We start from the raw sequence: 26,334 nt of genomic DNA on the forward strand, positions 1-26,334 counted from the left end.
GTGTGGCTTTACTTACCTTGTCCCCAGGATCCTGCGATGTCCCCCGCTGTGTCTGCGGGCTCCGTCCTCCTCCGAAGCCTCTCCGTGCCAGGCTCCGTTCCCTGCGAGCGGCGTGACGCACGGGGGCGGAGCCTGGCGGCAAATTCAAAAAAGTGTAAAATTATAACACATACAGTACTGTAATCTTACAGATTACAGTACTGTATGAAATTATTTCACATCCCTTTTGTCCCCAGTGCTTTGTCCTATGCCCTGCATGCAGTTTTATATTATATATACTGTTCTTTCTGCCTGGAAACTGGAGATTGTCCATAGCAACCAAAAAGTGTCCCTTTACATCAAAAGTGGCTTTAGACCAGCTAGAAAACAGCGATAGTAAATTAGAACACTTGCAGAATTGAGCGATAGTGAATCGCGGGGAAATTTATTTTATTATTAATTATTTTTTTTAATTATTTATTTTTATTTATTATATTATAATTTATGTTTTTGTGTTTCAAACTTTATCATACCCGGGATATCTACTAGACTCTTGTTTGGACAGATCTAAGTGTGTTATTGTTAAGAATTACAGACCTACAATATAAAACGCCAAATTTCCATGCAAAATAATTGTACCGCTTTCAGCACCTAAAATCCGAAATAATCATACTGCCAGGGAGGTTAATGCACAGATCTGGGGAACGGTACAGAAACTTTTCTGCAGCATTGAAGGTCCCAATGAGCACAGTGGCCTCCATCATCCATAAATGGAAGAAGTTTGGAACCACCAGGACTCTACCTATAGTGAGCCGCCCAGCCAAACTGAGCAATCAGGGGAGAAGGGCCTTAGCCAGGGAGGTGACCAAGAACCCGATGGTCACTCTGACACAGCTCCAGCATTTCTCTGTGGATAGAGCAGAACCTTCCAGAAGAACAACTGTCTCTGTAGCTACTCTAACAATCAGGCCTGTATGGTAGAGTGGCCAGATGGAAGCCACTCCTCAGTTAAAGGCACATCCCAGCCCACCTGAAGTTTGCCAAAAGGCACCTGAAGGGCTCTCAGACCATAAGAAACAAAATTCTCTGGTCTGATGAAGCAACTCTTTGGCCTGAATGGCAAGCGTCATGTCTAGAGGAAACCAGGCACCACTCATCACCTGGCCAATACCATCCTACAGTGAAGCATGGTGGTGGAAACATCATGCTGTGGAGATGTTTTTCAGTGGCAGGAACTGGGAGATTAGTCAGGATTGGGGGAAAGATGAAGGCAGCAATGTACAGAGACATCCTTAATGAAAACCTGCTCCAGAGCACTCTGGACCTCAGACTGGGGCGAAGGTTCATCTTCCAACAGGACAACGACCCTAAGCACACAGTGAAAATAACAAAGGAGTGGCTATGGGACAACTCTGTGAATATCCTTGAGTGGCCGAGCCAGAGCCCAAACTTGAACCCGATTGAACATCTCGGGAGAGATCTGAAAATGGCTGTGCACCGATGTTATTTTTTTTAGTTTTAATAATTTGCAAAGATTTCAAACAAACTTCTTTCACATTGTCATTATGGGGTATTGTTCGTAGAATTTTGAGGAAAATAATGAATTTAATCCATTTTGGAATTAGGCTGTAACATAACAAAATGTGAAAAAAGTGAGACGCTGTGAATACTTTCCGGATGCACTGTACACATGTATGCCTGTTACTGCACTCCAACATACAATTTTGTATTTTTATTTTATGGCTCTGTATTCCACGTTGTGTTACGGGTCTTTACTCTATAGACAACAATGCACCAGTGATCAGATCAGTAAAAAGTAGTGGTTTTTACTCCCTTGTGCAAAAGGCTTAAGTGTGCTGAGGGCAGACTATAGTACATTTACTCCATGGAAAAACACTAACCTCGGATTCTAAAACACAAAGACTGAAAGAAGGATGGGCCATATCTGAAACACAAACTCTAATAATTGGTGAAATGTTTTAGGTGTCAAAGGCTACCTTTCCCTGCATTTGCCTGTCAATTATCTAAGGGTTTTGGAATCTTTTGTTAAATACAAAGTTTTCCTTGGACTAAAAGTATGGTTTATCTACCAAGATGCTCCTTAGTTTACTTATTTTAATGAAAATACAATCTGAAATACAATATGATATGAACATTTCATCTTTTGTTACAAAACATTCATTATTTACAAATCAGTGTATCTTTTTTGCAATGCCTTTTATCTTTTCAGCATAGATCATCTTGTAGTTCTTCCTGTCATGCCTTTTATCTTTTCATCATAGATCATCTGGGAGTTCTTACTGTCTACAGTCCAACTTAGCATTTCAGGGTAAATAGGGTAAGATTAAATATGTACGGTTAGTCCATTTCTCTGTGGAACATGGTAAAATGTTCTGAAAACTAATTATACATTATTTTAATATATTGAATATTTGTCCTCCTTCTCAATCCTTCATTTAATCAGGAATTGTCTTTTGGCTGAAGCACAGTGGGGTCAGAGGGAATGAACATCTTTAAGCCTCAAGACAAGATGAAGATCATTTTTCATGAAGTTTCTTCAGGAGTGTCCCCTTGTTTCTTGTAGCGTTGCATTTCAGAATGCAGACCTAGATCCAAAACATTTTATTTCATTTTTTTAATAGAGAACTTCTATAGGTTGGGTGGACACATACGTATAGATATTTATATCATGGTTCCAAAATGACTGTCATTCCTGAGAATGTTCTCATATCTAGTTAAACCAATTCATGTGACCTGAATACAAATTTATCATTTTCCAGTGCTTGATCCATTTGTGGTCAGAATGTAATTAAAAATTTTGAACCCACTGTGGCTTACTACACAAAACTGTAAAATATGCAAAGGTTTTAGCTGTATAGCTTATAATAATTCACATGAGGTTTATTGTGATTGAGCAGTAAATGGAACCTAATGCCATAGTCAAAGTAACTCTCATTGTGTATAATTATGATATAGCGAGAACAGCAGAAAAGTCAGTAGTGCTGATTTATGAAAAAATTAAGCTAATGAATGCCATGCCATGCCTGCCCATCACAAACCGGTAAAGGTTTCTTTATTTTCATTCTTGAATGTTAACTGAAAAAAGAATGTGAACTACAACAGATTATGAAGGCAACACCACCATTTTGATTGCTCTGGTTTATCTCTTATAGCCTTATAAATCTCTTAAAGCAAACTGGTCAGCCAAAGGTGCCTGTTTTAACTCTTATAAGGCAGAATAGCCTCTTTTCACCCTTATGAATTTAGTTTTATGAAGGGCCTGACTTCCCTAGGCTTACACTGCCCACCAGCTATACTATTCTTTATTGAGTGCACCCATCTGGACAATACAGCCACTCTCTTAATGGACAGGAGGGATGGATGTTGGACAGAACTTAGCCTTGGTGTCAGATAAATTGATCCTTTAGTATCAACGTTACTTGTGATTTCTGCTCTTGGACGGGGCTATTAACTTTTAAAAGTAAATCTGTACTGAAAACTGTAGACAGGGAAAATGCTAGTTGCATGAATCATGGTCAAAGAGCTAGCAGCAAGCAAAATCAGTGTAATGTCAATATTAAAGCCACTGGAACAGCATGACAGGCAAGCAAAATGGCATTTTCAAAAGGAGAGGTCAGCAAGGTTCTCCTCCATATATTTCTCTCAATACATGTTTCCTTAACAAGTCTAAACTGGCTGGCGAGTTCACTTTGAAAAAAAATTACATTTTTCATTCTGGAATATTGTTGCTAGGAATGTCGGGAAGTGTTCCTGGTTCTTTCGTTATTACAACTGAATGATCAGTAACAGACGTGGAATGTTCAGGAGCATTGTCACCAGCCTTTTTCTCCTTTGGAATGTACTTGACAACGGCATTAATGAATTTGCCCCTGAAATCCTTGCTAAGGAAATTATAAAGAACTGGATTAGCCACACAGTGAAACAATGAAGTGCAGTCAATTATTTCATAGAAAAAATAAAGAATATGCGCAAAGCGGCAGTTGACAAAGATGTAGGATCCATGGAGTGTCAGTATTATCACAGTGGCATGATAGGGCAGCCAGCTAAGTAGGAACGTCAATATGTAGGCATAAATAAGCCGACAGTGTCTTCGGCTTTCTGGTCTTCCAGATTTCTTAATGTGATAGGCAGTCATCAGATTGTAAACGAGGATTACAACAAAAGGGATCAGGAACCCAAGGACTGTTGTCATGAGAGTAACTGCAAGAGCCCATTCATCATAGGACTCAAATGGTGCCATAAACATGCACACAGGGTCTGAAGTATCCACCAATTGCATGTGGATAACATCTGGTATGGGGAAAATGGCAGAAATCACCCAGATACCAATACAAAGACCTTTTCTGATCTTTACCTGGTTTTGACGCCAGAACACTGAGGATGATGTTAGAGTCAAGTAGCGGTCCACGCTTAGAGCAGTAAGAAAGTATATACTGCTGAACATGTTGGCAAAATAGAAATAATGTGTAAATTGGCACAAAAATCCACCCCAGAGCCATGTGTATTCCAGAAGTGCCTCCAGCATCCAGAAGGGCAAGGAAAGAACCACTCCAAGGTCTGCCACTGCCATATTTAAAATATAGAGATTAACAGAGCTCTTGCTTCTTCTTGATTGCCAGTTTACCCATATCACTAGTAAGTTTCCAGCCAGACCAAAAACAAATGTAAGTAGATACAGAATAAAGAGGAAGATCTGTTTGACACCTTCATCTAGTTCAACCTCGCAGAGGGAGAAAGAATTGTTGAGGTAGTACATAAGCTCTGTCCAGTTGTGGATATCTTCATACTGCTCATCCGATTCCAAACTTCCAAACTCTTCAGCCATTTCAATTTAAAGTAACGACTTCTGAAAAAAGAAGCATAATAATTAGAAAATCCTTGAAAATTGCTGATAAGATTATGTCCACAATAGCATAGACAGAATGTGTGTGTTGTTTGTCAAGTGTGGATAGGATTTTTTTTGTAATATTTATCTAGCTTGGGTAAACAGCAAAATGATTCAATGAAATATACTGTGGACTATCTCAGTGAATTAAAGCTGAACTATAACCAAACAGCTAAAAAAGGATTGAGATACATTTATGAAAGCTGTTTTAAATGTAAAATAATTAGTATTTTGTTAACCAGCCCTAGGATTTACACCACCATATTCAGCAAAGCTAGATTGGCGTACACGTTTTTTTTATTTTGTATTTAAGCAGTATACCTAGGTCAACTACCTGCCCCAATCCTGAGGATGGAAAATATGGAGCAGCAACAGACTTAGAAGTCTCTCTGCTCTCCTGTAAGCATGTTTCTTCATTAGCAAAAGATATAATGTCAGGCTGATTTTAAGACAGATTTAGGTGCTTACATTCATTATATATATATATATATATATACATATACACACACACACACACACATTTATACACGCTATAGTGTCAAAAGTATTGTGACGTTTTCCTTTACACGCACATGAACTTTAATGGCATCCCAGTCTTAGTCCATAGGGTTCAATATTGAGTTGGCCCACCCTTTGCAGCTAAAACAGCTTCAACTGTTCTGGGAAGGCTGTCCACAAGGTTTAGGAGTGTGTCTATGGGAATGTTTGACCATTCTTCCAAAGGCGCATTTGTGAGGTCGGGCACTGATGTTGGACGAGAAGGCCTGGCTTGCAGTCTCTGCTCTAATTTATCCCAAAGGTGTTCTATTGGGTTGAGGTCAGGACTCTGTGCAGGTCAGTCAAGTTCCTCCACCCCAAACTCACTCATCCTTGTCTTTATGGACCTTGCTTTGTACACTGGTCCAAATCATTTGGTGGAGGGGGGATTATGGTGTGGGGTTGTTTTTTAGGGGTTGGGATTGGCCCCTTAATTCCAGTGAAGGGAACTCTTAAGGCATCAGCATGTCAAGACATTTTGGACAATTTCATGCTCCCAACATTGTGGGAACAGATTGGGGATGGCCCCTTCCTGTTCCAATATGACTGCACACCAGTGCACAAAGCAAGGTCCATCAAGACGTGAATGAGCGAGTTTGGGGGGAGGAGCTTGACTGGCCTATACAGAGTCTTGACCTCAACCCGATAGAACCCCTTTGGGATAAATTAGAGCGTTGACTGCAAGCCAGGTATTCTCGTCCAACATCAGTGCCTGACCTCACAAATACACTTCTGGAAGAATGGTCAAACATTCCCATAGACACACTCCTAAACCTTGTGCACCGCTTTCCCAGAAGAGTTGTAGCTATTATAGCTGCAAAGGGTGGGCCAACTCAATATTATTATTATTATTATTATTATACAGGATTTATATAGCGCCAACAGTTTACGCAGCGCTTTACAACATTAGGGCAGACAGTACAAGAACAAAACAATTCAATACAGGAGGAATCAGAGGGCCCTGCTCGTTAGAGCTTACAATCTAGGAGGGAGGGTCAAGTTATACAAAAGGGTAATAGCTGTGGGGGATGAGCTAATGGAGAAAATAGTGCATTTGTTAGATGGAGGCAGGATAGGCTTCTCTGAAGAGGAAAGTTTTCAAAAGTGGATAAATTTGGAGACAGTCTGACAGATTGGGGTAGGGAATTCCAGAGGATGGGCGAGGCTCGGGAGAAGTCCTGGAGGCGATTATGGGAGGAGGTGATGAGGGAGCTAGAGAGCAGGAGATCTTGGGAGGAACGGAGATGGCATTTAGGTTGGTATTTTGAGACTAGGTTAGTGATGTAGCTGGGGGCACAGTTGTGTTGTGGATGGCTTTGTAACTTATTGTTAGTATTTTGAATTTAATTCGTTGGGCGAGTGGTAGCCAATGGAGGGATTGGCAGAGGGGGGTAGCAGACACTGAGCGGTTTGTAAGGTGGATGAGTCTGGCAGCAGCATTCATGATGGACTGAAGGGGGGATAGTGTATTTAAAGGTAAGCCAATGAGGAGTGAGTTGCAGTAGTCAAGGCGAGAGATAACCAGGGAGTGAATCAGGAGCTTTGTGGTTTCACTGGTTAGAAAGGGACGTAGTTTAGAGATGTTGCGGAGGTTGAGGCGGCAAGCATTGGAAAGTGATTGGATGTGGGGCTGAAAGGAGAGTTCAGAATCTAGGATAACACCTAGCACCCTGACATGTGGGGACGGGTGGATGGTTTTGCCATTGCTCTTCACAGAGAAGTCAGGGGAAGAGGCACGTGGGGGAGGAAATATTATAAGCTCGGTTTTGGACAAGTTGAGTTTGAGGAAGTGGTGTGACATCTATACAGATATGTCGGTTAGTAAGTTAGTGATGCGTGAGGAGACTGATGGAGTGAGTTGAGGGGTGGAGAGATAGATTTGTGTGTCATCAGCATAGAAATGATATTGAAAGCCGTGAGAGGCTATCAGCTGACCCAGGGAAGAGGTGTAGATTGAAAATAAAAGAGGTCCAAGAACAGAACCTTGGGGGACCCCGACAGAGAAGGGAAGAGGAGTGGAGGAAGTAGAATTATAAGTGACACTGAAGGTGCGTTGCGATAGGTAGGATGAGAGCCACTGAAGAGCACAGTCACGGAGACTGAGGGAGTAAAGTTTTTTGAGGAGGAGGGGGTGGTCAACCGTGTCAAAGGCAGCTGAAAGATCCAGAAGTAGGGGTACAGAATAGTGTCCGTTGGTTTTTGCAGTTAGTAGGTCATTTGTGAGTTTTAAAAGAGCAGTTTCTGTGGAGTGTTGAGGGCGAAATCCAGATTGAAGGGGATCAAGAAGGTTGCTTTTAATGAGGTGGTCACTCAGTTGGTTGTAAACCAGGCGTTCAAGGAGTTTAGAGGAAAAGGGGAGCAAGGAGATAGGGCGTAGGTTGTTAAGATTGGTAGGGTCCAAGGACGGCTTTTTGAGTATGGGAGTGACCAGTGCATGTTTTAGAGCATCGGGGAAGACGCCAGAGGTGAGGGAGAGATTGAAGATGTGGGTTAGAGAGTGTAGGATAGGGTCAGAGGGTGACAGGGGGCCGGTAGATCACAGCAATTCTTAGGGAAGTAGGAGAGAATAGACGTATACAGTGGGCTTCGAATGATGAGAGTGAAAAAGAGGGAGGAGGGTGAATAACCTGGAAATTGCTTTGGGGGGATAGGAGGAATCCCACTCCACCTCCCTTGCGTCCATTAGGCCTGGGGGCGTGAGTCCAGTGAAGGCCACCCTGGGAGAGGGAAGCAGGAGAAGGGGTGTCATATTCGTGGAGCCAGGTTTCTGTGAGAGCAAGTAGATTAAAGGAATTAGTGACAAAGAGGTCATGAACAGTAGTGAGTTTGTTGCAGACAGAGCGGGCGTTCCAGAGGGCGCAGAAGAGAGGGAGGCTGGTGTTGGGAAGAAGAGGAATGGAGACAAAATTGTGTAGATTGCGACTACTGCCAGAGGGTGTAGGGTGATGGTGATGGGTGTGTTGGGCACAGTTAAATAAAGGGGGCCCAGGGTTTGGAGAAATATCTCCAGCGATTAGGAGAAGCAGAAGAGTGAGGGAGGTAATATGAGAATATGATTTGTATGAGGGGACATGCTTCAGTATTCTGGGGGGTATGTTAGCAAGTGGGCTTAGAGTTAGAAAGAGGTGATGAGTGCAGTAATAGGGGGAGGGGAGAAGTGAGGGTGATATGTACAGATTGTGGGGTGGAGCAGAGGGATGTAGAAAAGAGAGTTTGAGGAGAGAGGCAGCAATTGTGAAAAGGAGGAGAGGTAAAGAGTGCATGTTTCAGAGAGGAAGATGATAAAATTAGGAAATGGGGTCACCTGCAGTCTTTTATAGTTAGCTTTGTGCAAATCGCTGAAGTGCAAGAGCAGAAGTGCCACTTATTTAAAGAACCCCACTTCTTTGGAAGAACCCCTGTATGTGCAGCCCCCTGTATGTGTTCCCCCGTAAGGAAGGCCTTGTTTTTATACTGTGTGTTGGGTGTGGGTTGAATCTGGCAATTAATCAATTAGGAGGGCATATTAGCAACACAGCTAGCAGGGCATAACTTTCACACCACAATCAAACTGCAAGGGGACTAAAAGGCCAAAATTGTAAAGATAAGGCAACCCATAATTTAGGTAAGACTTAATGGCTAAATAAACATTGAAATAATGTGAGCATGGCGACAGATGGAGTTGAAACAGTGGTGACAAACAGATTTACCAAATAAGCTTTTCTGCAGTCATGCAATATTCAGTTTTAAGGTATGTGGAGGTATAAACGCAGGTTTACCAAATAAGCTTTTTTGCAGTCATGAATATTCAGTTTTAAGGTATGTGGAGGTATAAACGCAGGTTTACCAAATAAGCTTTTTATATTAAACCCTATGGACTAAGACTGGGATGCCATTAAAGTTCATGTGCGTGTAAAGGCAAATGTCACAATACTTTTGACACTATAGCATATATATATATAGATAGATAGATAAATAGATAGATAGATAGATAGATAGATAGATAGATAGATAGATATAGATCTATCTATGTATATATATATACATAGATAGATCTATATATATATATATATAAAAATATTTATATACATGCTGTAAGCGCCTAAATCTGTCTTAAAATCAGCCCGACATTATATCTTTTGCTGATTAAGAAACATGCTTCTTAATTTCATTTTCTTTTAGCCTCTTATACAATGCAAGGGGCTATTGAGGCTAAAACCGCTAACAAGATTCTTAAAAAAAAATGAATGTGAAAAAGGCCTCTATGTACTCAACAAAATGTTGTTGGTGCACACTGCTACACAGGTCATAGTTACACATGGTCACTTAGACGTCAGGGAACCAGGACTAATCTCTGAAGCCTTGGATGTTACTAAGAAAAAAATGGAAAATATGATTTTTCTTCATTAATATAGACTGTAGTATAAAGACAAACTATAGGGTACTTGTACTCAACACTATAAATAAATAATAAAATTGCCCTATATTATACAAAATTTAGAAAAAAAACAGAGCTTTCATTTTTAGCATGTAATTCAAAGTATGTATTGTCATTTTTCTCGGTTTCTAAAGTATGTATAATAAAGGGACTTTTTGAATATATATTTATTGTGTTTAGGAGTACAAGTTCCCCATAGTTTCAGTCTTTGTATTGATGAATTATGCATTTTATCTAGAGGAATGCACCACATTTATAATTTAGAACATTAAATATTTGCAAGTGTGGTGGCAGTCATTTTTCCTTTTAATTTGTTTAAATACAACTTTGAGTAACATTTTGGCTTCAAATGAATGTACTGTATGTTTCTGGTTTACAGCCATTCTTCCCATGCACCTGAAATCGATTTAAAAGTAATATCTTGACAATACATTATTAAGCAACTACAGCTATTATAGTATGTCAAAAAGCACACCTGTAGTCTGCCTCTTGGCTTTTCTAGGTAACACAAACAGGTAGAGAAGCTATTTGATTAAAGTTTTTCAAACCCATTTGGTTGTATATATGGCTTCTGTGATGTCTTGTGGCTATCATTATTATTATTATACAGGATGTATATAGTGCCAAAATGTGTGCACAGCGCTTTACAATATAAAGGGAGACAGTACAGTTACAATTCAGTTCAATACAAAATGATTAGGAGGGTCCTGCCTATGGATCTTACAATGTAACTGGAATGTGCAGTTTTCAGGAGCCATATCATGTCCAGTTGCATTATGAACAATATGTTTGCTATCCACAGGCCATATATAAACAGCCTAGACTTCAAGTGGTTAAAACAAGCTTGCAGCTGCCAGGAACTGGGACATTCATGAAAAAGTTTTGTTCAGAACAGCAACAAAAAGTTGCTGGTAATATGTCACCAGTCTAAGCCCACGTGCACATTGGGCCGTTTTGACATGTCAAATCGCTGCCAAATTGGACCCTATTGCTGGCAATGGCACTGTCCGAATCGGTGCGATGCTGACTTTGCAACGCCACACCTATTCCCAAAAGTAGCTCCTGCACTACTTTTGGCGACTTTGGGGGCGATTTCAATAGACATCTGTGCATGAACCCGTACAGATGTCTGTCAAATCACCCCCGAAGTTGGACAGAAACGCTGGTTTTAAATCGTGAGAGTTCAGTTGAACGCACATGATTTCAAACCCGCCCCCAGTGTGTGGGCTAAATATCTGCCTCTGAGGGGATCTGGAAAAATGCTCCTGGAAGACCCTAGCCGGGTTGTTTGGCCACATGCTCTGCTGACCTTTAATTAGAGGGTTTAATACAGCTTGTTGGCCTGCATTCTTCCCATAATAGGGTTGTGGTGTCACGGCTTGGATCTTTTAAAATGGTTATGGATGTCCACTGTGCACACTGATCTTTTTGAATACTTAAGAAGAGGATCCTTTTTTACAGTTTCACATTCTTTTCAATTGCACTTGGACTTTTTGTTTAAGTTTGTTCTTTATTTGGTGTAAACTGCACTTGCCATACATTTATTGTTTATGATTACCATTTTTATCAGTATATGTAGCGTGACTCCTTTATGGTTAATTTGAGCTGCAGCTGTGAGCTTGTTACCATTTTTCCAGCCAGTTCCTGGCTTTTTAGTAAAAGTTATTCAGAGCAGCCTGACCATTTTTTTTATACTGAGCTCATGGCACATCCCCATGCCACCAGCCTCCCACCCAGGACCATGGTAAACATTCTCAGGAAGAAGAGTAGAAGGAGCGGGGAACAATGAACTCAGGAGTGCTCAGCTCTGAGAAATTTTTGGGTTCAGAGCTGTCAAATGCTGGGCTGCAAAGATAGGTAAACAGCTGATCAAGCACAGGACTGTGCTTGATCACCTGCAGGGGAGAACAGGGGAGTCATTATGGCTCTTAGACTCCTGATGCCTCTATAAAAGGAACCTGTCACGTTCCAGTTCTATCCAGTAGGGGGCTTGTTAGCCCCTTTGTGATCTAAATAGTTAGACTCAAATTATCGTGGGTGTGATTGCCATCATCCCAAAATGTAATTTTAAAAGCATGTCCTAATTTTGTGGGATTTTTAAGGCAATAAACATATTGATTTTTATAAAATCATTTATTGAAAAAATTGTCATTAAAATTGTAGAAGTTTGTAAAAGGAAATTATATAATTATAACATGAATTTGAGTCAACATATCATATATCAAATACTTCAAGGATATTGTGCAAAGTGGTATCCCCCATCTGTAGGCTAACATTCCACCCTGTTGATGCATGGATGGATGAGTCCAGTAGGTGGGAGTATCCATGCATCAACAGGGTGGAATGTTAGCCTACAGATGGGGGATAGCACTTTGCACAATATCCTTGAAGTATTTGATATATGTGATATGTTGACTCGAGTTTGTTATGATTGTATCATTTCCTTTTACAATTTTCTACAATTTTAATGAGATACATTTTTTTCAATAAATTATTTTATAATAAAAAACAATGTGTTGCCTTAAAAAGCCCACAAAATGAGGACATGCTTTAAAAAAAGCCCCTTGATAGCAATAAAGTTAAATTTAAAAAAATGTGTCAAAGTAAAACTTAAAGTGGTTTTAAAGACTAAACATTTCTCATTTTTACCCTTAATGCATTCCTTGCATTCCTTGCATCAAGGTAGAAAATGTTTAGGCATCCGCATTACCCCCTCACCCCCCCACCTTCCCACCTTTTACTTACTTGAGCCCTCATTCAATCCAGCAATGTGCACATCTGCATCTCTTCTTTACACTCACTTCCAGGTTTTACTGGCTTTGCTGGGGCACCGGGAGCCATTGGCTCGCAGCAGCGGGAGCACCCGAGCACGCATGAGTGCCCCCATGGGATGCAGCTTCCCATGGGGCACTGGACAGAGGGGAGGTGCCAGGAGCGCCGGCGGGGGACCTGAGAAGAGGAGATTCACATGCACTCTGTGAAATTCCATTGCACAGAGAAGGTAAGTATAGACATGTTTGTCATTTAAAGAAAAAAAAAGTTTACCTTTACAATCTCTTTTTAATACATTTTTTTTAAAAGCAACACCTTTTTCCCTACACACACAAATGCACAAATACAAATGTGCATGCAAGGTGCACGTGTGAATTCATGCTTATTTGTAAATTGATGACCTATAAATGCTTTTAAAGCATCTCCTTTGGACAATTTGCATGTTTGGTTTTAAATCTTGACGTGTTTGGTAACTATTTACTTTACTCAACCCCTTCTAAAAAAAATTGTGTTTGTTTGCATTAAAATGTATTTTAGTTTTTTTTTCCCCTAGAAATATAGATTTGATAAATACTAAGTAAATAATACTCAATATGCAAATATTGAAGAGAGAAGCTGCGCTGCTTGAAGGTTTTTATCAAACAATTGCTTGTAGATAACAGGTATTCAATAACAGTTCAATTCTGATTGAAATCAGACACCAAAGTGAGATTAATCAAACAAAGCGTGGCACCACCTAAAGAGCTGGTAAGCTGTAATTTGAATGGCTGCATAGATGTTTCAAACGCTCCTAGCACTGTAAGACTTGGAATTAGAGGCCCAGTACCCCAGACCTTTATCTCCAACACACCAGACCTGTCTGCTCCCCAGGAGCATTTGGAACATCTATGCAGCCATTCAAATTACAGCTTACCAGATGATCCTCTGCACAAGCAAAGGCCCTGGCTAGGTTTAAGCCATCCGTACGGTTTTGCTTGGCAGCTGGTAAGCAGGTTTTTCTTAAGGTGGTGGCACGTTTTGTTTGATTAAGCTCACTTTGGTGTCTGTTTTCAATCAGAATTGATCTGTCATTGAATATCTGTTATCTACAAGCAATTGTTTGATAAAAACCTTCAAGCAACGCAGCTTCTCTCTTCCATATTCTTTTTTTGTGCATATCTCACAATAAGCTGCTGCATACTGGACTTTTTTATCATTTGTTATCATTTTAGTTGATTTTTTAATATTTGTTTCACTTATTAGTATTGTGACTGAGCACAGTTTTTTTCCCTTTACTGTGCAAATATTGTGCAACATAAAAAATAGCAACTGCCATTGTGCTATTCCACAGGGCCTCTGTTTTCAGAAAATATATGATTGTTTTGGGCTTTAATCTTTCAGCAGATTTGTATGTATTGCCCAGGACGCAAAGTGGCTAGAGAGGACTACAGAACACCACCCCTCTCCTCTTCTACTATAGGGGGAGGTGATTTATAATCTTCATTGGCAACTTAATTAATTCATTACCTAAAAAAGATTCCAAACTTATTAGCACTTGACATCAAAAAGGCATTGCCCAATAAAAGGTGACCTGAGTGGTTTGCACCATTCCAGATCATGGACTGGCAGGGTACAGTCAATAAAATGGACTTTATTCATTAATATTATACTATTTTGGAATCAGCCCTCTCGATACAATTCAAGCTCTAAAATGATGACACAATTTCCATTTTCGCATGAGCACTAACAGAACCCCACATACTACAAAAAAATTTGACCACTGACTTTACTGGTAGGGAGGTCCTCTATCCTAATCTCTGTAAGTACTACAAAGGTATGCAAAAGGCCCTCTTTATGAATAAAGCTGGAATCCTCTTTAATTGACCCATATGCCTTAAAGGTCCTCATGTATAGCACCTGCAGATTACCCTTGCACAACTATTCCAATAACTTTCCATTCACTAGCCTCATGGTGAATATTATGCCTAACAGTGTAAATACAATCTAGCTCTTCTTCCACAATTAAATTAAATTAACTTCTGGTTGTAGATTGGAAGTATTTGTGTAGCCTTCTAAGTAAGTTATATCTAATCTGTAAGTAAGATTTTGCCCTGACACTTACCATCTCATCCAACTATTCCACTTTTCTGGGTTTCTGATTAGGAAAAGGCTGGTTCTTATGTCATGCTTTGAGCATATTTGGCATCAAGCCTCACTAAGTAAAGGCACTCTATACAACATATTTTCTCAGGATTGAAAAACGAGAGCTGCCATTGTTGCAGTAGCAAGGGCTGTCATCCTCTTCTCCTCCTTTACAGCTTATTGTGTCACTAAAGAGGGACACATATGCAGCCAGTAAAGTTACAAACTTGAGCAGAATACTCTTTGCAGCTCTGATTTCATAAAGAAAACTTCTGAAATAGGAAACATGGAAGCTACAAATGCTGACTACTTCTGAAAATGCCTGGTTGTTATTCTAACTTTCTTGTTTTTCAGTACTTTTGGTTACTGCCAAGAGTACATGTTAGAGCTTACAAATGGTTCATTATGTCAAGATATATTCTGATAGTAAGCATAGCTATTTTGCTGCCTAATGTCTGAAATATGTTTTCCTTTTCCATGTTTACAGTCATATTTGAGAAATCAACACTATGTTAGGTGTTCCCATCACCTAGCATATCTATAAACAATTTTAAAAATAAAATTCTTACCCATCTTGTTGTTTCTTCTGAGCAGTTGTATACTTAGGACTTTATAGGCAGCTTGCTATTCTAAACAATTAAGGGATGTTATTCTGATTACCCAAGTGCATTTAAGAGACAGACTGAGGGACATTATTAAGTCCATTAACATACAGTGTACCACCTAATCCTTCAGATTTTTTACCCCTTGTTAGGACAGACAGCGTGCAAATCTAATTTACCACTGAGAAATAGATCTGCCAGCACATGCCTAAAATTTCATAGAAGGGAAAAGCTAGGTCAGATTTTTGAGCAAATTAAAATGTAAGCAGCAATTTTTACTTTTTTTTTATCCTATGTAACTTTAAACATGTAATAAATATAAAGTATGTGATATCCCAATTTGGCTGTAGAAGCAAGAATAGTTCAGTAAATCTTCATTACCAGCCTAGATTTTGCATGACCATGAACAGTCCAATTCTCCACCCAGTCAGATAACCTGCTGTAATGCTGGATAAATGAGCTGTTTAGGCATATCTCGCTACCACAGATGTCCTCGCAACTATAAGAAGTGTTCATTAATCATGCCCAGAGAGCTTACCCATTTTTGAAAAATCTCTTTGCACTGGGGCCAGTTCTTCCCTTTTCTCATATAAAGAGTAAAGGAAGTTCATTGCATAATGGATGCAATATGTTTATTGTGTAGGTAAATGCTTACACGTGTCGTTTACCAAGACATTTTCATTTACATGCATATCTTCTTATTTTAATATATGCTGTTCTAACTGGGACATTCTAGAAGTGCATGTCCATTTAGTATTTACTCCATCGTTATGTGCTGTCAACACTACTACACAGGACATGAGCCTGTTAATTGCCTTTAATATTGTTTTAACAACAGGGATCAGCGTATAAAATACTATAGGAAATGCAACACATCCTTTTTTGTCTCAGACAGACTGGGGTTGATTTACTAAACCTAGAGAATGCAAAATCTGGTGCAGCTATGCATGGTAGCCAATCAGCCTCTAACTTCAGCCTGTTCAATTAGGCTGTGACTATAAAACCTGGAAGCTGATTGGTTTCTATGCAGAGCTACACCAGATTTTGCACACTCCAGTTTTAGTAAATCAACCCCACAGATAGGTATGGCAAAGAACAATACTTCACCATATTTTTTCCCCAGTAAGGTATGCCAGGATGATTGGAAATCCATTATGCAGACAATTTTTGTGTAAAAAAAAAAAAAATTCTAAAGTTCACGTGTACATCCTATTTGTCCAACAATAATTGCATTGTTACATACATAAAAATCAGTTTTATATGTCTAAAGGTACTCATATACATGTCACATAATATAATGACTGTGCTGCAATTAAATGACAGTCTTAGGGTATATGCTTTAAAGATCCTTGCACGATGGACAGGTTGGATTTAGGAGATGTTATTCCTTGGTACGTGCATGTTCACATTCGTTGTATTTTGGCACATATGTGATAGCTATATTGCTTATGAAAACAGCAAGTGCAAAGTATTTTTATAGCCTACTTGACTTTTTGACCTAGAAAGAAAGATTTGACAAACAGTATATGGTTCTAGCCTAATACTTTGCTTAAAGAGCCATCAATAAGCTTAGCTGAAGATTGACACGTTCATAGTGTAATAAATGGTTTTGTGATTTACTATTATATCACGGTTAGTGACCAACTCCAACTAATGTCAGATTCAACACTCTTGATGATCTGCATTCTGCACACATGTAGTGGCTTGGTTATTGGACTCAAAAGTATATGCAAAACTTTCTGTGCTAACACGGAATGACAGAAGGGACGGTCAGGAGACAAATGGGTCTGATCATTTGGAATAATAATAATATTTCTAGAAATCTACACCAGTATTTCAGGACAATGCTTAAAGAGGGTCTAGTGGGTTTGAGTTATGTGTTGTTTTTTGTTTCTTAAAAATCGCAACTGTACCTAGAATATGTAAACCCAACATTTCGTATTCCTGATATGCCCCGTTGTACTATATACATGTGTGAAAAAGTATCCTGTTCTCTTTGTATTGTTTCCTTTATGTGAAATCCCTGGTGTTCCTGCCAGTAATTCTGCTTTCCTATTAGAGTAATCGTAAAGGATCGTTTTTTATTTTTTTTAAATAACAAACATATCATACTTGCCTCCACTTTGCAGCTCATTTTGCACAGAGTGGCCCCAGACATCCTCTTCTGGGGTCCCCCAGCGGCTGTTGCGGCTCCTCCCCGCATTAGATAACCCCCTAGGAGAAGCTCTCTCCTAAGGGGGTTACCTTGCGGGCGTGCTCCAGAGTCCAGCATTTGCGTCCATGGACATGAATGCCGGACTCAGCCCCACCCCCCATGTCATTGGATTTGATTAACAGCAGCGGGAGCCAATGGCTGCGCTGCTATCAATCTATACAATCAAGAGGCAGGAGCCCATGGAGAGAGGGACAGCGCGTCCCCGCCAAGGAGATGAAGGGGCTCGGGTAAGTAAAATTGGGGGGGTGGGGGGCTGGTGACTGCCAGTTGTTTTTTCACCTTAATGCATAGGAGGCATTAAGGTGAAAAAACATGAGGGTTTACAAACCCTTTAAAAACTGACAACATTAAACAGAACACAGCATGGTCAGTTCTCTAGCTGTGCTGGAACCTTTGAAACTTTCACTGGGAAGTTTGGTTTTCTGCTGTTTCTCCCCCCTAAGCTCTTATGCAGCTGAGAACAGAGGGAATGCGATCATTTATAATAATGGGGAAACAAGTGTTGAATTTTTTTTATTATATTTATACACAATTGTTTTTCCTTATATTTCTATTTTAAACTAAACAGGTTGTTTAACAAGATTGGAGTTTACATATACTAAACCCTTATGACAGGTCAACCTAGATATACAGTATCTCACAAAAGTGAGTACACTCCTCACATTTTTGTAAATATTTTATTATATCTTTTCATGTGACAACACTGAAGAAATGACACTTTGCTACAATGTAAAGTAGTGAGTGTACATATTGTATATCAGTGTACATTTGCTGTCCCCTCAAAATAACTCAAAACACAGCCGTTAATGTCTAAACCGCTGGCAACAAAAGTGAGTACACCCCTAAGTGAAAATGTCCAAATTGGGCCCAATTAGCCATTTTCCCTCCCTGGTGTCATGTGACTCGTTAGTGTTACAAGGTCTCAGGTGTGAATGGGGACCAGGTGTGGTAAATTTTGGTGTTATCGCTCTCACTCTCTCATACTGGTCACTGGAAGTTCAACATGGCACCTCATGGCAAAGAACTCTGAGGATCTGACAAAAAAGGATTTGTTGCTCTACATAAAGATGGCCTAGGCTATAAGAAGATTGCTAAGACCCTGGAACTGAGCTGTAGCACTGTGGCCAAGACCATGCAGCAGTTTAACAGGACAGGTTCCACTCAGAACAGGCCTCACCATGGTCGACCAAAGAAGTTGAATGTACATGCTCAGCGTGATATCCAGTGGTTGTCTTTGGGTAATAGATGTATGAGTGCTGCCAGCATTGCTGCAGAGGTTGAAGGGGTGGGGGGTCAGCCTGTCAGTGCTCAGACCATACGCCACACACTGCATCAAATTGATCTGCATGGCTGTCGTTCCAGAAGGAAGCCTCTTCTAAAGATGATATACAAGAAAGCCTGCAAACAGTTTGCTGAAGACAAGCAGACTAAGGATATGGATTACTGGAACCATGTCCTGTGGTCTCATGAGACCAAGATAAACTTATTTGGTTCAGATGGTGTCAAGTGTGTGTGGCGGCAACCAGGTGAGAAGTACAGAGACAAGTGTGTTTGCCTACAGTCAAGCATGGTGGTGGGAGTGTCATGGTCTGGGGCTGCATGAGTGCTGCCGGCACTGGGAAGCTACAGTTCAGTGAGGGAACCATAAATGCCAACAGAGCTCCAAGACGACCACTGCCTTGCTAAAGAAGCTGAGTGTAAAGGTTATGAAATTGGCCAAGAATGTCTCCAGACCTAAACCCTATTGAGCATCTGTAAGGCATCCTCAAATGGAAGGTGGAGGAGCGCAAGGTCTCTAACATCCACCAGTTCCGTGATGTCGTCATCTAGGAGTGGAAGAGGACTCCAGTGGCAACCTGTGAAGCTCTGGGGAACTCCATGCCCAAGAGGTTTTAAGGCAGTGCTGGAAAATAATGGCGGCCACACAAAATATTGACACTTTTGGCCCAATTTGGACATTTTCACTTAGGGGTGTATTCACTTTTGTTGACAGTGGTTTAGACATTAATGGCTGTGTTGAGTTATTTTCAGGCAACAGCAAATTTACACTGTTATACAAGCTGTACAAGCACTACTTTGCATTGAGGCAAAATGTAATTTCTTCAGTGTTGTCACATGAAAAGATATAATAAAATATTTACAAAAATGTGAGGAGCGTACTCACTTTTGTGAGATACTGTACATCTCTTTATAACAGACTTGCTTTACCCATTGCAAACTATTGTGAACAGTTTAGGTGTAGTTTTAGGTGTTCACTCAAATGTGATATTCCATGTTTTTGCTAGGCTTCTGATTTGAACCATCAGTAACACAATTTGCAATGACTGAAAGTCACTAAAATTACATGGGTTGAAGCATAAACTGAAAAAGTCAACTAGTATTCTGACATATTATTGTTATCCGTATTCATGTGTTGCATTTAAATCAACCCCTGCTCTGTGTAAATACAATCACTATAGATAGAGGATGTAAAACATTCCATCGGCAGAAAAAAAAAGTTACCCAAATTTCAAAAGGAAGATAAAAACCTTTTCCTGTTGTTTGATATCTGTTCAGTACTTAGAGGGTTATTTTTACAAACATTCCACAGTGAGAGGTCAAACCCTCTATGTGAGCTTTATGGAGTGAAAAGGAAATGCTAGGAAGTATTTAACAAGAGAGAAGCATGGACCCATTCTACAAATGACCAGTTATATAAAAACAATTGTTTTTTAAATTTGTAGCTTTCATGTTACTATATGGCTAACAGCTATGTAAGGTTTGTATCTCTATCTACAAATAATTGTTCTTGTTGTAATAGTTGTCATGGGTGAAAACTGTACTTTTTCATGTCTGATAACCCAAGAGGACAATCTGTTGATTTCCAGCTGTTCTATCACAAATATTGAGACTCACTAGAATGTAATGTCAAAACTGATTTTAGATGATCAGTGTCTGTGCATTGAATATCAAATAATTACCCATCCACTTACTTTGTCTTGAGAATAAAGAGTTTAAGACAATTTATAATAAGCAAGTACATACTGTAGATATTTTTGCATGAGGCAAATTTATTTTAATTTTTTTTTTTAAAATATTGAAGACTATTTTAGCAGAATCTATAGTACATATTAGCTAAATAAGTATGTGGGTTATAAGATTTTTCAATTCTGTTCAGTTGACTGTTTTTTTTTTTTTTACGTTTTTTTAGTTTTTTTTATTAGTGCGCATCTGTTATTCTGCTCTGGCTAATGTAAAACATATGGCAAATAGATTTATCTCTGTAGTTAAAGCATATCTAAACCTAAACACAAAACTTTAATATATTGCAGCTTAGATGAGGTGGATGCACATTTCCCTTCTTTTCATGATTTGTTTTCCCTTCATTATCACCTGGTGACTCCTGATGTCAGTAACACACTGCCTGCTCTAAGGACACAACTCTTTCCTGCGCTATATCTATTGAGGCACAGCGTTTTCACCCTAGGCTGCAATACCTGATTTGGACTACACACACCTATACATAGCAGATAGCTGATAACATTATTGGACATCTCAGTTCAGCTCAGTGCAGACTTAACCTATTGCAAGCTTATTCTGGGTTAGTAACACAACCCGTATTGACTCCAGAGACTGGCATGTATCTAGCATGTTTCATGAGAAGTTCGGTAATGGCAGCCTACATACCAAAACATTATTTTATTTAATACAGGTATTTATATATAGATTTGTAAATTGTTTGTAGATTGTAAATTCCTTGAGGGCTGGGGCATTATTAATCTAAAGTGCTGTGTAAACTGACAGTGCTATATATCTACCTGAAATAAATAACTCTGACAATTTACATATTGCACAGTCGCTGTCCATCTAAGGTCCCTATCTCGCATGCATGCATACATACGCACACTAGGGCCAATTTATACAGGATCCAATTAACCTACCAGCATTGGAGTCTGGGAGGAAATCCACACAAGCACAAAAAGAACATGCAAACTCCATACAAACAGTTTACTGACCAGGATTTGAACCCGGGACCCTAGTGCTGCAAGGCAAAAGAGCTAGCCTCTGATGAATAAATTAGAATTATTTGCACTTTTATGACTTCATCAAATTAAATTCTGATTGGTTGCTATGAATTGCTACACTTAATAATAAGGAATCGATATTGAATAAGGTAAGTATATAAAAATGTTATATAAAAAGTATATACAAGCATAAAACATACAGTATAGGTTTAAATCCATATAGTTGTGGTAAGTAAAATGCACACTTAAAGATTGTTACTTTTTTAAATAAACCCTAATTAAAAGTTTTTTTTAGAAATGTAAAATGTATAATTTTACTATAATTATATATAGTTGTTGCTGTTGCACACTTTGCAGATTTCTGCAAGGTAGTAAATGTATCCTTTGATAAATTATGACCCCATCTGAAAACACTGTGCTATATTGTATACAAGTAAGTAACATGAGAATTAAAATGTGTGATCCACTTTCAACATGAAGAGTCCAGTGTTTTTAGTGTTCCACCAAGGAATATTCTATGTTAAGAATAGAGTCTGAGTGTCATATCTTGTAGTCTGTGCTCTGGGCATGGTAAGAAAATCATGGAAAGGTTTTCTTACCTGTAAATATGCTGTACGAATTGCCTGCGATCTAGTGAATCTTTTTCCCAACTGTGGCATGAGCTATTTTACACTTGATAGTAGCCTTTGCTTTCAGGAAATGATCCTGTATATCCTGAAGCTGCAATCATTGCTGTGGCTTTTGCTGCCCAGGATATCCTCTTATGCAAACTCAAACACCTTCTAAGATTCTCCAAGCCCCTAAGTGGATCGGTCCCTTTGTCCTGAGAGGCATGAATGCTGCAAAGAGGAATCTCTAAATAAATAAGTCTTTCCTTTCTCCCATGGCGCACATAAAAATACAGGGGTTGTTTTCATTCTTGCTATAGCTTAAGCGTGTGATTAACACATTGGCTTGAGTTTTCAAGCTGTGAGAATTACTGTATGGTGCAGTGCAAATATTTTACTAGATATTTCAAAGCACATTCAAATTGATCCACAAGACAGGGGTTAAGCAGAGTTTGCAGATCATAAACATTATGCATTTTTTGGAGGGGTCATGTCTGAATTCTGAACTTTCCCTCCTTTAAAGGTCTAAACACAAAGACTTGCTTACATAACTACATTATTGAAAACTGACATTATGACATAAGCATGCAATCGGTACTTCTTTAATGGGAATAATCATATTGGAATGCTATCTGTGGCAAATGCAGCATAGTGAATAAAGCCTTAGAAAAAATAGATAATGCTGAAAATTATTATAGTAGTCCTAAAGTCATTTTGCTGGCTATATGAAATAGTAACCATTAGGGATGAGCCGAACACCCCCCGGTTCGGTTCGCACCAGAACCTGCGAACGGACCGAAAGTTCGCACGAACGTTAGAACCCCATTGACGTCTATGGGACTCGAACGTTCTAAATCAAAAGTGCTCATTTTAAAGGCTAATTTGCATGGTATTGTCCTAAAAAGGGTTTGGGGACCCGGGTTCTACCCCAGGGGACATGTATCAATGCAAAAAAAACTTTTAAAAACGGCCGTTTTTTCGGGAGCAGTGATTTTAATGATGCTTAAAGTAAAAAAAAAAAAAAGTGAAATATTCCTTTAAATAGCGTACCTGAGGGGTGTCTATAGTATGCCTGTAAAGTGACGCGTGTTTCCCGTGTTTAGAACAGTCCCTGCACCAAATGTCATTTTTAAAGGAAAAAATCTCATTTAAAACTGCTTGCGGGTTTAATGTAATGTCGGGTCCTGGCAATATGGATGAAAATCAGTGAGACAAACGGCATGGGTACCCCCCAGTCCATTACCAGGCCCTTTGGGTCTTGTATGGATATTAAGGGGAACCCCGCACCCAAATTAAAATAAGGAAAGGTGTGGGGCCACCAGGCCCTATATACTCTGAACAGCAGTATACAGGCTGTAGGTTTGTTGTTAAGTAGAATCTCTTTGTAATTTTGAACGGGTACATTTTTAATGTGTTTAGCTCCAGCCAAAAAATCTTTTTTAAGCTTTTTGGAAAACATAGGGAAGGGTTATCACCCCTGTGACATTTGTTTTGCTGTCTTTCCTCCTCTTCAGAAGATTTCACCTCACTTTTTGTCCCAATGGATTGGAAAGCATCAGTGGAAAGGAGAAATGTTTTTCCCATATTAACTCTTACAGGAGAGAATTTCCCTTCCTAGGGGTAGATTTATTCTCACTTCCTGTTGTCTCCTTCCGTTTGCAAGTAGGAGTCGTTTGTAAGTTAGTTGTTTGAAAGTAGGGTCCTGCCCTATATACTCAGCAGAAATTTGGGCCTTAGGTGTTGCTGTGGCCACAACACTGTAAGCCCTCACAGGGCTCTGCTGTGAAATATTAGATCAAGAATTGTAATTACATGCCCCTGTTGAACAGGAGCTGAAAAATTAGGCCTTAGGCACTGGTGCTGGTGCCACAACACTGCAACCCCTCACAGACACTCTAGTTGGAATGCAGGAACGAGCCCTGCTGCAAAGTATTGCATCAAAAATTGTAATTACACGCCCCTGTTAAACAAGGGCTGAAAAATTGGGCCTTAGGCACTGGTGCTGGTGCCACAACACTGCAACCCCTCACAGACACTCTAGTTGGAATGCAGGAACGAGCCCTGCTGCAAAGTATTACATCAAAAATCGTAATTACACGCCCCTGTTAAACAGGGGCTGAAAAATTGTGCCTTAGGCACTGGTGGTGGCACCCAGAACCAAAAATGTTCTTACAAGCTATCAGCGTGATGATTGAGGAGGAAGAGGATAATTACTCAGGGATAGTCACTCAGCATCAGCATAGGCAGTCTTTGAAGGGATCTGAGATTTCAAAAAAAATTATTCGGTTACATCAGCATCAGGTGCTTGGTAGCTGGTGGTGATCCAAGACTCATTCATTTTTATGAAGGTCAGTCGATCGACCGAGTCAGTGGACAGACGCACCCTGTGATCGGTTACCACGCCTCCAGCAGCACTGAATGTGCGTTCCGAAAGAACGCTGGATGCAGGACAGGCCAGTAGCTCAATTGCATACTGTGCAAGCTCTGGCCAGTGATCCATCCTCAAGACCCAGTAACCCAGAGGATTTTCGGTGGGAAAGGTGTCCAAGTCTGATCTTGCCCCTAGGTATTCCTGCACCATGTAAAACAGACGCTGGCGATGGTTGCTGGAACCGATCATACCTTGGGGCTGCGGACCAAAAAATTGTCTGAACGCATCGGTCAGACGGCCACCTTCTCCACCGCTCCTTCTTTGACTGACCGAAGCCTCAGCAACACGTTGTCCAGAAACAGGAGTTTGTAACCTCCCAGTCTCTGGGAACGCGTTGCACAGACCTTTCTGCAAGGCCTCCCGAAGATGTTTCATCCTCTGCTCCCTCTGCGATGGCAAGATAAGGTCCGCAACCTTACCCTTGTAACGTGGATCAAGGAGGGTTGCCAGCCAGTATTGGTCCTTCTCCTTGATACCACGAATACGAGGATCCTTACGCAGGCTTTGCAGGATCAGGGAGGCCATGCAGCGTAGGTTTGCTGAGGCATTCGGTCCGGAGTCCTCTGGGTCACTAAGGACGACATGGTCCGCAGCCACCTCCTCCCAGCCACGTACAAGTCCATGTGTTTCTTGGGACTGATCCCTTAAAGACTGCTGCTGATGCTGAGTGCCAGGCTCCACCTCCATACTGACACAATCTTCCTCCTCCTCCTCCTCCTCTTCCTCCTCGTCCTCTTCCTGTGTGATCGGCGGGCACGCAGGAACACTGTCTGGATAAAGGGGGCCTTGAGAGCTAAGGAAGTCCTCCTCTTCCTGCCTCTGTTCTGCCTCAAGTGCCCTGTCCATTATTCCACGCAGCGTGTGCTCCAACAGGTGGACAAGGGGGACAGTGTCACTGATGCATGCACTGTCACTGCTCACCATCCTCGTGGCCTCCTCAAATGGTGACAGGACAGTGCATGCATCCCTGATCATGGCCCACTGGCGTGGGGAAAAAAAACCAAGCTCCCCTGACCCTGTCCTGGTGCCATAGTCGCACAGGTACTCATTGATGGCCCTCTGCTGCGTGTGCAGCCGCTGCAGCATGGCCAACGTTGAGTTCCACCTGGTGGGCATGTCACAGATTAGGCGGTTCTTGGGCAGGTTAAACTCCTTTTGGAGGTCCGTCAGTCGAGCACTGGCATTATATGACCGGCGGAAATGCACACAGACTTTCCTGGCCTGCCTCAGGACATCCTGTAAGCCCGGGTACCTGCCCAAGAACCGCTGCACCACCAAGTTAAGGACGTGAGCCAAACAGGGCACATGGGTCATTTGTCCCTGTCGGAGGGCAGAGAGGTGGTTGGTGCCATTGTCGCAAACCACCATTCCTGACTTAAGTTGGCGTGGCGTCAACCACCTCTGAACCTGCCCCTGCAGAGCTGACAGAACCTCTGCCCCAGTGTGGCTCCTGTCCCCCAAGCACACCAGCTCAAGCACCGCATGGCATCTTTTGGCCTGCGTACTTGCGTAGCCCCTTGAACGACTACGGAGCACCGCTGGTTCCAAGGAAGAGGCCATGGAGGAAGAAGAAGAGGAGGGGGTGGAGGAGAGAGGTGTGTCACAATCATTAGCATTTTGGAGGCGTGGTGGCGGAACAACCTCCAACACTACTGTACCTTGTCCTGCATCCTTCCCAGCTGCCAGCAGAGTCACCCAATGCGCCGTGAAACTTAGGTAACGTCCCTGTCCATGCCTGCTGG

General features: G+C 40.7%; 2 protein-coding genes across 2 annotated transcripts in view; one reads left to right on the forward strand and one right to left on the reverse strand.

The window, feature by feature from the left end:
* ZBTB39 (zinc finger and BTB domain containing 39) overlaps nt 1–26,334 on the forward strand; it is a 221,811-nt gene that overhangs the window by 162,633 nt on the left and 32,844 nt on the right. The window lies entirely within an intron of this gene.
* GPR182 (G protein-coupled receptor 182) lies at nt 2,077–22,443 on the reverse strand. The gene is made up of 2 exons (XM_073613844.1): nt 22,153–22,443; nt 2,077–4,846 (listed from the first exon to the last, which is right to left on the reverse strand). Exon 2 carries the CDS (start codon nt 4,823–4,825, stop codon nt 3,710–3,712), a length of 1,116 nt encoding a protein of 371 aa, XP_073469945.1. The 5' UTR covers nt 4,826–4,846; nt 22,153–22,443; the 3' UTR covers nt 2,077–3,709.

This window comes from Aquarana catesbeiana, linkage group LG02, assembly GCF_042186555.1.
Source record: "Aquarana catesbeiana isolate 2022-GZ linkage group LG02, ASM4218655v1, whole genome shotgun sequence".
In the NCBI taxonomy this organism is placed as follows: Eukaryota; Metazoa; Chordata; class Amphibia; order Anura; family Ranidae; genus Aquarana; species Aquarana catesbeiana.